General features: G+C 39.8%; 1 protein-coding gene across 1 annotated transcript; it reads right to left on the bottom strand.

Annotated features, from left to right (window-relative positions):
* Positions 1–221: 221 nt before the first annotated feature.
* Positions 222–3,843, bottom strand: LOC116001301. The gene is made up of 7 exons (XM_031241186.1): positions 3,694–3,843; positions 2,727–3,576; positions 2,437–2,534; positions 2,179–2,334; positions 1,551–1,706; positions 732–853; positions 222–540 (listed from the first exon to the last, which is right to left on the bottom strand). The coding sequence occupies exons 1-7, from the start codon at positions 3,841–3,843 to the stop codon at positions 222–224; spliced, it is 1,851 nt and encodes a 616-aa protein (XP_031097046.1).
* Positions 3,844–14,110: the final 10,267 nt, after the last annotated feature.

Genomic DNA, 14,110 nt, shown 5'->3' with positions numbered 1-14,110 from the left:
CTTAGAATAAAATAAATTTTTTTTTCGAACTCTAGGCTTATTGGAACGAGTGGAGGGTTATAGTCTACCCTCCTAAAGAATGGTTTCGTCCCCGAAACTTCATTCCTAACATCTTAAGGTTTCAAGGTAGACCACTACTTACTTCCTTTTACACATAACGACATTTAGTACGCCTAATCTAACGCCCAAATTAACCTAGGTACGTAATGAGTAGATCGACTTTACGCACCTGAGTTAAACAGTTCAGGATAACGTTCCATCATAACGTCCTCCAACTCCCACGTAGCTTCCTCCGGGCTGTGGTTCGACCATTGAACTTTAATCATTCTGACTGATTTTCTCCTTGTGTCTTGGGTTTTAGAGTCCAAGACTCGAATTGGTCTCTCTTCATATGCCAACGAATCATCCATTTCTAATTCCTCAGGCTCCAATACATGGGATGCATCAGGTACATATCGTTTCAGCTGAGAAACGTGAAATACATTATGTACCCTGTCGAGCTCGATCGGTAGGGCTAATCGATAGGCTAAATTTCCTATCCTTTCCAAGATTTCATAAGGTCCTATATAACGAGGACTTAATTTTCCCTTCTTTCCAAACCTTTTGACTCCTTTAGTGGGTGAGACTTTCAATAATACCTTTTCCCCAACTTGGTATTCCGTGAATTGTCGCTTCAAATTGGCATAAGACTTTTGACGATCATGCGCGACTTTCATCCTCCCTCGAATTACCTTGATTGCCTCAGTAGTCTCTTGTAAGTACTAAGGTCCAAGAATGACAATATCACTTTTGTCACTCCAACATAGAGGACTTTGACATTTCCGTCCATACAATGCTTCATAAGGAGCCATTCCTATACTCGTATGATAGCTATTGTTATATGAAAATTCTATTAGATCCAACTGCTTGTCCCATGAACCCTGATAGTCAAGTACACAACCTCTGAGCATATCTTCCAATGTTTGTATCGTTCGCTCCGTTTGGCCATCAGTGGCAGGATGAAAAGTTGTACTTAGCTTAAGTTGAGTGCCCATCGCCACTTGTAACGTTTCCCAAAATCTTGATAGAAATCGTGAGTCCCTTTCTGAAATGATATCCTGTGCTACCCCGTGATATTTAACCACGTGTTTAATGTAGGCTCTTGCCATCTTCTCCATTGACCATGTTTTGTTCATTGGAATGAACCTTGCTGTTTTTGTCAGTCGATCAACAATAACCCATACTTGATCGTTTCCAGCTTTAGTTCTAGGCAATCCTCCCACAAAATTCATGGAGATTGAATCCCACTTCCACTGAGGTATCTCTAAAGGTTGTAGTAAGTCCTTTGGTTTACTTCTCTCTGCTTTAACCTTTTGACAGTTTAAGCACTTGGCAACAAATTCAGCGACATCTTTCTTCATTCCTGACCACTAGAAGTTTTGTTTCAGGTCCTTGTACAGTTTGTCCCAACCAGAATGAACTGAATAGGGTGTGTAGTGACCTTCTTTCATTAATTGATCCCTTATCTTCTTACGACCTGTAGGTATTACCCACCTACCTTGGAATCTTACACTCCCATTTGGGTGTAACTCAAACGGACCGTGTTTTCCATCAACCATTTTCTCCTTGATGCTCTTTACCCAATCGTCCTCTCCTTGTGCTTGTTTGATCTCTTCAAATAGAATTGGGGTGGCCGATAGGTAATATAATTTCACCTCTTGTTCCACCTGACCACACATTTGTATTTTCAAATTGAGTCTCTGAAAGTCCTTGCATAATTGCTCAGGCAAAATCCAAAGAGCGTGATTTGATTTCCGGCTTAATGCATCTGCTACCTTATTTGCTTTTCCCTCTTGGTATTTGATTTCCAAATCATAATCCTTAATCAATTCCAACCATCTTCTTTGCCTCAAATTAAGGTCCCTCTGAGTAAAGATGTACTTTAAACTCTTGGGTACTTGTTCTTCACTGTGACTCGATTAAAAGTTCTCTATAATCGATGCACAGTCTAAGACTCCCATCCTTCTTTTTTACAAACACCACCGGTGCGCCCCAAGGTGATACACTTGGTCTGATGAATCCCTTCTCCAATAGTTCTGCCAATTGTGCCTTCAACTCCTCCATCTCTTTAGGTGCCATTCAATAAGGCGCCTTCGAGATAGGTGAGGTTCCTGGTACGAGATCGATAGTAAATTCCACTTCCCTCTCCGGCGGCATTTCTGTGAGGTCATATGGGAACACATCGGGAAATTCACACACAACTGGGATTCGGTTAATCTCAGGTTCTCCTATCTCATCATCTTGCACCAAATAGAGGTATACTTCACATCCCTTGTGAACGTACTTCCTCAATTTCTGCATTGTCATCAACTTTGGTTCAGGTTCCTTTTCAATTCCTCGATATGATACTCTCTTCCCCTTTGGTACTCGTAGGACAACCTTTCACTCATTACACACTATCTGAGCTTCATACCTATCCAACCAATCCATCCCGAGTACCACATCAATGCCCTCTAGATCAAAACGAATGAGATTTCCGGGATAGTTGAATCCCGCTATTTATATGGAAATATTGTCATAACCATCCTTACAGGCTACTACTATTCCCAAGGCAGTTTTTACATTTAAATGTAACTTAATAGTAGGCCTTAACTTCAATCTATGCGCAAATGTAGATGTTATAAATGAATTTGTAGCTCCTGTATTAAATAATACTAAACCAGGTACTGAGTTTATGAGAAATGTACCGATCACAACGTTGCTAGCCTGAGCTTGGGTGCTATTGACGATGTAAATTCTGCCTCGGTTCTCCCTACTGCTTTCTCCCATAGGTGACTTTCCTTTCTGGTTAGGACCTGGAGCGGCATTTACTAGTCTCCCATGATTTCCTTGTTGAAAGCTAGCTCCCTTATTTCCTGCTTCTGTGGGTTTCTGGCCGGTGCTCTCATTAAATCCTCCTCCTTGACTTGTATTCTGCGAGTGGTCTCGGAAATTTTCTACCCTGGTTCGACACTCATAGTACTTATGTCCTGTGAGACCACACTTGAAGCACTTAATCTTTATGCCTTGACAATTTTCCCCGGGATGGTCCCTTCCACATCTCCGGCAAACAGAACGTTTCTCCTGATTTGTTCCTCCCCTTTTCTCTCCTTGCTTTGGGTTAGATTCACCCTGGTTAGATTTCTTATTTTCCGACCTGAATTTCCCCTGCTTATCATCAGCTTTCCTTTTATTTCTGCTGTAGACTTCTTGTTGGTCTAAATACACTTGATAATGATCCGATGCCCTATCGTACGCTTCTTTAAGAGTAGAGCACATGAATGGTGCAATTGCCCTTCTCACGTCCCAGCCCAGTCCACGAACGAATCTCCTTGCCTTACTTGCCTCATCAGGCACAATGTCTTGAGCAAACCTCATCAGCTCCACGTACTGGTCATAGTAGTCTTGGACGGTCGCTCCTTTTTGCTTCAATCGTAGGAATTCCTTGCACTTGATTCCTTTGATTCGCTCCGTGTAGAATTGTCCTCTTAATTCTTCTTTGAATTCTTCCCAGCTAATATCGGGGTCTTGCAGAAGATCGGGTCCAACTGTTGCCCACTAATTGTCTGCGGCTTTCGTCAGGTAATAAACTGCAGAGGATACTCGCTGATTCGCAGGACAATTGATTGCGTTAAGCAGTTTATCAAAAGTTCATATCCACTCTTCCAAGATTACTGGATCTTTTTCTCCCGCATAATACGGTGGTTGTCTACTTGCTACAGCTTTAGCAAAGTCAACTTGCGGTTGCCCTTGATTTTGGTTCTGGGCTTGCTGAGCCATCATGAACTCAGCCATTTGTTCCATTGCCAGGGCCATGCGATCCATCGCTGAGATGTCGTGGCCATCACAAACAGATACGCCTCGTCTAGGTAGCATTTTCACTAGACGATAGTTTCGTATTTGCGTTCGAAGTATAAAAATTCTTAAGAAGTTAGCTAGCTACGCAGTTAGTATAGCAGCTACTCAAGTTTTAAACATCCATTTCCAATATTTACTTTGTTATGCCCACCAAGCCGGTGTCTCAATTATAGCATAACAATTAGTAATACATTATACTATCAAGCTTATTCACAACAATCATAAGCAATGATTAGCACATATAAAAATGCACAAGTATTGATCAAAGTATTTAACAACCAGGATCAAGAGATTCTGTAAGGTAAGGATGAGGTACCCCCTTTTTGCTGCTGCCTGGCCTTAGTTCCCGCTCTGTTCCAGAAGCTCATGCTTAACTCAGCTGAAGTAGCGACTTAGATCAGTCTTAACAAACTTAGGCTGACTCAAAACTAGGGCTCATAACTAAGATTTCACAACTTACAAAGATTTCACAGCCTACAAAAATTTCACAGCCTAGGCTCCAATCTAACCTCCAAAGATTCGAACTTCGCTCTGATACCAACTTGTAACACCCCGACTCGGCTTACCGTACAGCCGGAGGAGTTACCGCCACACCTAGAGTGAATTCTATCACCTCTTTGACAAACTCCACTCTAAGTGCACATGCTAAATGGAAACGCTTCACAACAACTATCACCCAACATAGTCATATATATATATATATATATATATATATATATATATATATATATATATATATATATATTTGAGCTAAAAAGGGCTTAGTTAACCAGTCATATACATATCTACCTATATATACAAGGATGTGCCCGGTGGGCCAAAAGACAAGTTCGGATTGATCACAATCCTACTAACCCAGCTCATAAACCGCTAAGGTTACAAAAAAAATATTTACACAAAAGATAAAGTTTCCAAAGGTTTTTCCGAGGTATACCACCTACTCGATCTGTTGGTATACCGGGCCCGTAAACATTCACCACACTAGATGCCACTCCCCTTCAAACCAAGTGATATGGTCTAGGAAGCGAGACGTGATGCTTATCATAGACCATTCATCTCAAAATTCTGGAGGACTCGGGTCCCAAGGGTAAGGGTAATGAACAAACAACTCTAGAGGATTACTTTCCTCCAAGCTTTCTATGGGGTAAAAACCAAAATTGGCTTGGACATCAGGACCATCGGGAATGGGAAGAAAACTATCTACTGCAGGTGAGCTATCTGGGGGAATGGGAAGAAAACTATCTACTGCAGGTGAGCTATCTGGAGCCATAGGAGCATAGCCATCTACTGCAGGTGAGCTATCTGGAGCCATAGGAGCATAGCCAGGTGCGTAAGGGTCGGCACCCGTCATCCACGGTATATACACCTCGTAGCCCATCCCTTGGCATGTGTACTCTGGCGAATCCTGGGGTTCGCCGGGCTACACGAGCCTACACTAGATGGCATCTGTTATGAAACACAATGAAGTGTAGTTAGCACGATGGCTAAGTAAGGAGATTCATAGGTCACCCAAAACTAAATAAATGTTTTGGAAACTAGATATTTGAATACTTTAATACTTAGCTCATAGGCTGAGACTCTACCTGCAACAAGTTATGAACAGAGACTTGCCCAATTGGCAAACATGCCTTTCACAACAGTATGAATCTTCCTTCCTCTTCAACGAGGTTTCTTGATAAGTGTTTGCTTACCAAAGATGTTTATTTCTTAATATGTCATTAACCAACTGAGGTTGGATTTTACTTCACTTTTCATGGTGTGCAAGAATTTGGGACTCTTCCCAACATAGAGATTTCTCTCATTTTCATTCAGTTTAGGCAAGGCATGTCTTACTAGACTATCTTGCCTCCGTTTTTGAAAGTTATAACAATTATGAAGCAAATCAACAAATAGTAAAAAATCATGGATTTTACATTTTGATTTCAATCAGATTATTTGAAATTTTCCTCACAAGGAACTTTCCACCAACATTCGCCTCAACGAGGGCTCACCAACTTCCCTTGGTGCTTAAACTTTCATCACATCTCCCTCCTTTCATCGTAGCTACAGAGTAATTACATTCTCATATCAAAAGTCCACTTAGTTTCTTTGTAGAAAGCGTGAGGCCTTTGGAGTATTCTCTTAACTCCCTCTCTGACCACTTGGATCATCGAACTCGGGTTCAGTGGTCATCCCCCGGTCTAACACTGATCCCCTGGACGTAAGGTTTGTGAGAATGATTCCTAGCTGGCCCTACTAGGTATAAAAACGACACCTACCCGGACTTCATAGAGTAACTATACTTTAAGTGTGCACACCCCTGCAGGAATATCTCATCCTAACGAGTTATACAGTACTCGGCGAATAGATTTCGCCCACAGTATGAATGATCATACAACATAATAACCATTGGGCAAGGGCACTTAAAGCCACCCGTAGGTCAATCAAGGTTCTCCTCAACTTACTCAGAATTTTCAAAACATTCTTTCTTTTCTTGAACAAAAAGACATTTTTGAATATATTTCATATTCAAGTCTCATACTTGAAATCAATCCACCTCCTTTACCAAGTCCAACAGTTTCCTTTTCCTTTTCAAGCACTTTGATAGTATACTAATTACCATTCACCGAGGTGATTAAGTATAACTATCATAACCTTGTCAATGTCACATTTCACATGTTCATGACATACAACATATACATATGTATATATAACATATAACCTCTCATATTACTTATACATATATACATACGGTACATGTACTATATATGATATATAAATCATACATATGTTTATATCTATGCACAATCACACACATACTATATATGTATATTCATGCTAGATATATATTTAACATATATGCAGTACACACAACACACACATACGGCATCACTATATATATATAATATATATATTTTTGAAAATATATATATATATATATATATATATGTATGTATGTATATTATACCCGGTATACTAATATCACGATTATATGTACTTGTTTACAAAATATGATCTTCACATAGCATATATGTTTATATTTCCTACTAACATGCACACAATTAAATTTCAACATAGAATTCCTAATTTCAACTATCAATTATTTAATTTCAAGTAACCTTATCCAACTTAAGGAATCCCTTACCTCAAAAGCGATTTATATCTCCTTAGAAACGTTCTTGAATTATTTTCCCCAAATGTTCACCTAGAAACCCTAGGAACATTCAACACCATAACAACATATTTAAGAGATTTCAACCTAGAATTAGGATCTAGGGATGAAAATAAAGCCTTTAACCGAATAAAATTAAGGTTTTACCGAGTATTGAATAACTTGTGAAGAGAATTTGACTATGGATTCTTGAGCTTCAAGGAAGAAGATAAAGACTAAAACTCTCTCTCTTCTCTCTTGTTTATTTCGGCCAAGGGGGGTAAATGGGAGATCAATCCACTAAATTCTACTCTTTAATTAATTTAATAATGATTTGTGGTGAGTTAAAGTGACACTTGTCACATTCTTGTGGTGAATCTTGGAAAATATCTTTGGCTTGCCAGTTATGGGTTAAAACAGATATAATTACAGTAGAAAATATTTTAGTTAGGAATGATTTCAAAACCACAATTATTCCGAACTCGATCCTAACCTTAAATTCTAAAATCGGACAATTTTCGGTACATCGCGAAATACGGCCATCCTAAGGTCGAAATAAATTTTCATTCTTATCGGTTAATTTAACTTCAACTTAACTGAGTAGGATGTTCATGTTTAATGCTATAGTGCTTACAGTCCACTTCCTAGGGCAATCTGAACTGAACGCATGTTCCTAAAAATTTTACGGTTCGTGACCGGCACGCATGTTTGCAGCTTATTAACGACTATTCTAATTAGTAAAAATCATTTTGAAATATATGTAGATCACAACTCATGTATGTCAATGCCTTAGAATAAAAAAAAAATTCGAACTCTAGGCTTATTGGAACGAGTGGAGAGTTACAGTTCATGTTCATTGGAGTCTTGAGTTATATTCTTTTGGACAATATACCCTGGTATCCTTTAGTATTAGTTTTTATAATTAATTACTATTTTATTTTTATAAGTATACTATTTTATATTATATTTTTATAGTATATGATAGATATACTAGTGTGTGTGTGTGTGTGTATATATATATATATATATATATTTATAAGTATGTACGTATTAGAGGTATTTATTTATACTTTGTCGGATATTTATTAATTTTTTAATTTAAAATTTGTTTCTTATATTATTTAGAAGGACAAATCAACCCCACAAATGGATAAATGGAACAATTGTGTATCAACCCAGAGAAAATCAATTCAGTTCAAGTACCGAAAGGACCTGAGACCGAACCCAGCTTACAGAGCTTAGCCGAGCTCAGTCAGCCCAGGCATGGCTGAGTAGGGCCAAGGCCTGGCACAGCCAACCCTAGCTAGCCTGGCTGAGCCCAACGCTCGACCACCTTAGCCGAGCTTCCTGCTCAGCCAAGGCCCGGGGTCTTTGGTTAACACGGTCTTCTCGGCATTTGTTGTGGTCAAAGTTAGTTGTAACCTCCCACCTTCTTTCGTGGGGCGGTTAAGGATTATTTGGAGTATAAAAACACTCCTTTATGTCTTGTTAGTACATCTAATTCCTTAACTATTACATAGCTTTGTCACAACACGAATTGTTCTTTGTAATAGCTTTACACACCCCATTAATACAAGAATTTAGTCTCCGTGACTTACAATTGTTGTCCCTTTATTACATCATTCTATTGTTTTAATCCTTTACTTGCCATATCCTTAATTAAATGGGTTAATTGAATCAGACCCCGAGTCAATATAATCCATTATTGGTGCTTTCATTGAGAGCATGGCATATAGGTGGTTCAGGCGTGTTATTCTCTAGCTATGACAAGATCATGATCCAATTCCCACAACTCCCACAATTCATGCAACACCCATGTCCCATCCCATGGAAATGACCTCAATGGGACCACAAGTTGGCAAATGCTGCCCATGAGGTCAACTAAAGACCTCAGGGATCGGATCAACAACAATTGTCAAAGAGAGCCGACTCTATTTGCTCTACCTCCAATCCCAGGCTTTTAAAAAAGGGTGCAAGAGATCTAACAAGCCGTCGCTTTGTTGACTCGGCTTATAGAAGGGCTTCAAAGAGGTATCCCAACCCCTCCGATCAGCCCCAGCTTTCCCTAGAAGGTTCCACCTCTCCCAAGAAGCGATGATGGCCTAAGCACTCGCATACCCGTGCACCCGAGCCTCAAGTGGACGGAGAGGACAATTCACCCCAACCATTGGAAATAGGAGGAGGAAGCAAAACTAGCAGAGGTCGGTGAGAGCACTAAGAGATGGAAAAAGCGTGGTCAACCTGAACCAAGTCCTCCTTGGGATGGTTGAGCACCCTAGTATCAGCTCAAGACCATCTTAGGTAGGTTTCTTGTGTAGGTTTCTAAGCTAGGAGCCCCGAGCTCCACCACGACGGGAGTAGGCCTCACTTGTTGAACATTTCGGTGATACTAGCAGCCGACTACCAAGCTCCATCGTGACGTGGTGGAACAATTACGAAGGTGGATGGATGAGCTCCAGCGCAAGATATAGGCACAAGGCGGGTCACCGAAGCCCCAAGAGGTGTTGACCACTCCGTTTACCAAAGCAATTATGGATGAACCTTTGCTGAAGGATTTTCTCTTCCTGACCATCAAAGCCTAAACGGGGTCGGCGGACCCCCGAGCTCATCTCAATAGGAATTAGGCCTCCATGATGATGACTTAGGCCAATGATGCCATCATGTATCGAGATTTCTTCACAACTCTAGACGGCCAAGCACAAAACTGGTTCGGATCATTACCCGAAGGGTCCATCTCCACATTTGCTACCCTCACAAAGCGATTCCTGACATATTTCGTAGGTAGCATCTAGAAGAAGAAACAGTTTGCCTACTTGTGCAATATGAAGCAGCGAAGCTCGGAGACCATAGCCGAGTACCTAAGTAAAAGAAAAAGGGAGGCGATGGCAGTCTCAAATTTTGGTGATAAGTCTGTCGTGTCAATCTTCACCAATAACGTGAAGTCTAGCCCGTTCCACCGTGACCACATCTAGTACCCTCCAAGACCTACACTAAATTGATGAACCATAGAACAAGGTTTGCAAACACGGAGGCGGTAGAGAGAATGAAGAAAGATGAAGAAGTGGGGCGAAGTCGAAGAGATAAGGTGATTCAAGAGTATCGCCACGCACCAATGCCACCATACCGGGAGCAGGGGCCCCGGCTTGCTCCACTATGTTGCCTGACCCCATTGACACAACTTGTGAGCACTATCCTAGACCATGCCAAGGACATGGGAATTGTGGAATACCTAGGTGAATGTATGAAAACATCCCTTAAGGCGAACCCAAACAAGTACTATAGGTTCCATCACTAGCAAAAGCATGACACAGATGAGTAATGGTCCTTAAACATCAGATAGAAGAGCTCATTCAAAGGGGCGACCTTGGACAATTTTTCAAGAGACCTAGGCAAGGGAAATGCCCAAGCAACATCTGGAAGAAAAAGGGCGGCTTTAGACCATCCACTTCTAGGTCATGCAAAAGGGTGCTCGGCCAGCTCACCGAAGAGGAAGATAAAGAGCTAGAGGATCCCCACCCCCAGAAGAAGCAAGCCATTCATGTCATTTTTGGAGGACCAGAAGGGGGAGACGCACCAACAGAGAGGAAGAAGTGAGCTAGGAGCCTCTACGTAGGTGAAGTTGTCCGACCCCCACATGAGAAGAAGCCGAGGAGGGAACCCATCACTTTCACCGAAGACGACTTGCCCGATAGCCCCCTCCCCTATCGTGACGTCCTAGTAATCAAAGTGGAAATCAACGATGTAATCGTGCATTGGTGCTGGTGAACACAGGTAGCTTGATGAACATTATGTACTATGACACCTTCACTCAACTAGGGTTTTCAAGAAAGCAACTAGGATAAGTTAGGACCCCCTCGCCAGGTTCACAAGAAACTCTAATGAGACGGAAGGATCCATCAACCTAGAAGTTGAGATAGGCACCCCACCTCATGTTAAGAAGTGGGAAGTGGAATTGGTAGTAGTCAAGATCAGTTGTGCCCACAATATCATCCTTGGCCGACCGGTCTTAGAAGACCTCAGGTGTATAATCTCCATGGAAAACCTATGTCTCAAATTCCCCACTCCAATAGGAGTCAGCATCACCTGAGGAGATCAAAAGGTCAACCATAGCTTCTACCTAAAGGGCTGCCGCCAAATCTGGAAGAAGAAGGACGTGACTTGGAAGTATAAGAGGTGGTGTTGTGAGTTCTTAGGCTATTTATAAGCCTTGTAAGAAGAGTTGGAATATGATGGGGACATGTGATGGGATAAGGTTGATTTTAATTTGGACTCTTGAATTGTAAGACTTCAAACGCGATAAAATTTCTTCACAACCGAGAATCATGGATAGGAAAATATTAAGACGCGATTTTTATCGGTATGGAAATACTCTCTTTCATTGACTACTTATCGTAGCTCAGAGAATGGAAGACTGATGATGGATAAATCATAAATACTCCCGTTGCCGATCAACCCGGAGGAAATCAAGTTCAAGTACCGAAAGAACCTGAGACAAAACCCGGGCTTGGCTGAGCCCAACCTCGGCCGAGCTCGGTCAGCCTAGGCGTGGTCAAGCTCCGTGTTTGGTCACCTTGGCCGACGTCGGGGTCTTTGGTTGACGCGGTCTTCTAGGCATTTGGTGCGGTCCAATTTAGTTGTAACCTCCCACCTTCTTCCATGGGGCGGTTAAGGGTTATTTGGAGTATAAAAACACTCCATTATGTCTTGTTAGGGCATCTAATTCCTTATCTATTACATAGCTTTGTCATAACATGAATTGTTCTTTGTTATAGCTTTACACACCCCATTAATACAAGAATTTAGTCTTAGTGACTTACAATTTTTGTCCCTTTATTACATCATTCTATTCTCTTAATCCATCACCCACCTTTGCAAAAGTATACGAGGGAATCAAATCAATGCCAATTCAGTCAACAATAGCAAATTGCTAGCTTGCCGAATGGCTCAATTTCTTGCCCTTCAATGGATCTCTTTGAAATATAAATTTAATTAATTTCATTATCTTACTAAATTTGAGAAATTACTTGACATTTATCCTCGTAAAGTTATTTTAGATATTGAAATTGAATTGTGAAGTTGTATAAAAGTGAATGGAGCCTAATTTTTTTTTAAATAAAGATTTTAAATTTATTTTATGTAAATCTACTAAATTATATAAAAGTCTAAATTGTTAAGATTTTAATAGGAATATAAAATATGTTGGTGCAATTATATTCATTGGTAACTTGTACGATTTAATTTCATCTTTATACAATACTAAAATATTTCTAAATTTATCATATTTTATTTTTAGTTTTTTCCTTTATTTTGTAATGGAATATTCTCTTAATTTGACTTATTATAAAATATTTTTAACTTTTTATATTAATTATAAGAGTGAGCATTTATTATTATTATTATTATTATTATTATAATTATTATTATTATCATTACTATTATTATTATTATTATTATATCATTACTATTATTATTATTATTATTATTATTATTATTATTATTATTATTATTATTATTTTGGCTCGTGCGTTGTATAGAATGGATTTTGTTATAATATTTTAATAATATTTGGACAATTATATAAATTATAACATCAAATATTATATAGTGCAATTGATGAAATTGAGTGGATCAATAATGTTTTTTGATGTTATCCTTGCTTGAATTTGAGCAAATAATTGTCCAATTACCTGTTCTATTAACTGATAATTTTTTAATTATATATTTAGATAATAAAATTAAAGAAAATTATTAAAAATTCTAATAATATTGAACGTGTAAATGTATTTTATTAGAGTTAATTCCAGCAATGGTCCCCCGACTATGTTGATTTTCCAAAATTGGTCCTTGTCTTTTAATTTGGACGAAAAAGACACCTGACTATTGATTTTGTTCCGGCATTAGTCCTTCTGTTTACAATCGGTTAGATAGGCGTTATGTCTTGGGGTAAAACTGTCTTTTTAGTATATTTCCTTCTCCTTGCTAGCTCTTGTTCAGACACATGGTTCAACCCCATTGATGGCCTCTCGTCTTCTTCAACTTTTCTACTATGGCTTCTCTCTTCTTGTCTTTGTTAATCTGCGCATTGCTTCTCTCTTCCTACAGGTTCTGCATCTTCTAGTGATCTGAAAAGTGGCTAGCTAGCTCTCAATGCTTGGGATGAAGATTCTGGGTTTTTATAGGCTTCTTTGAAGACTCATCAATGGCGGTCGCAGGCAACAAAATGTACTAGTGACGTGACACGTAGAGATAATTTGCATGGCCACACATCCTACGTGTAAGCAAGTCCTACGGAATCCAGGCGTAGTAGTAAGGGTTCTTGATCAGATCCCAGACCCATTTTCTCAATTCCATGAAGGGCTTCAGATCGCTGCTCAGCCCGGATAATACGTCCCCCATAATCCAAAACAAAACGCGTTTCATAATCACAAGGGATTCGTGGATTGCCCTTTCTTTTTTTTTTTCAGCGATTTCTTCGTCCAATTTCTTCGAATTCGCCTTTGCCAGATTGAAATCCTTCTGGAAATTCTCGGGCAGAATTTTTGTCAGATTCTTCGCCGACGCCACTGCCATCAACTCGCCGCCGGCGGAGAATGGTGTTCGGATTGGGTCAAGGCGAAGGAGAGAGAAAGTCTGGCTTGACTGAGATGAGGGATGGAAGAGGTGACGCGATTCAACAATCCCATAAGATCAAAGCTGAAACTGAGATAATCCAGAAGATCAAAGTTGAATCTGTCAATGTTCGGCTTCCAAAAATCATGCAAAAATCTTCAACAAAATCACTTTCACCGTCATCGTTGTCTCTTTTGTATTAAGATGGTTCCTTCATGAAGATGACCTTGAAGATGTTGTCACCCTTTGATTCAGATTGCTGCAGACCAGCTTTGCCCAACATATTTTTTGCAGCAGAACTTTTTCCAAGTCCATGATAACTATTGCTTTTCACCCCTGGGGTGTAACTGGATGGGAATAATCCACTTTCAATTTACTATTTTTGGGACTTCTCTACTATCCAAATTAGGTGTCATGAATTCTTCTTGAACCATATCCCCACCATCTATGTCTATTTCGCCATTCATTTCCATATCATCAAAGTTCATATACTTA

This window comes from Ipomoea triloba, chromosome 13 (assembly GCF_003576645.1).
Source record: "Ipomoea triloba cultivar NCNSP0323 chromosome 13, ASM357664v1".
In the NCBI taxonomy this organism is placed as follows: Eukaryota; Viridiplantae; Streptophyta; class Magnoliopsida; order Solanales; family Convolvulaceae; genus Ipomoea; species Ipomoea triloba.
Note: the sequence above shows the minus strand (reverse complement) of the source record. Positions and strands in the feature narration are given on the sequence as shown.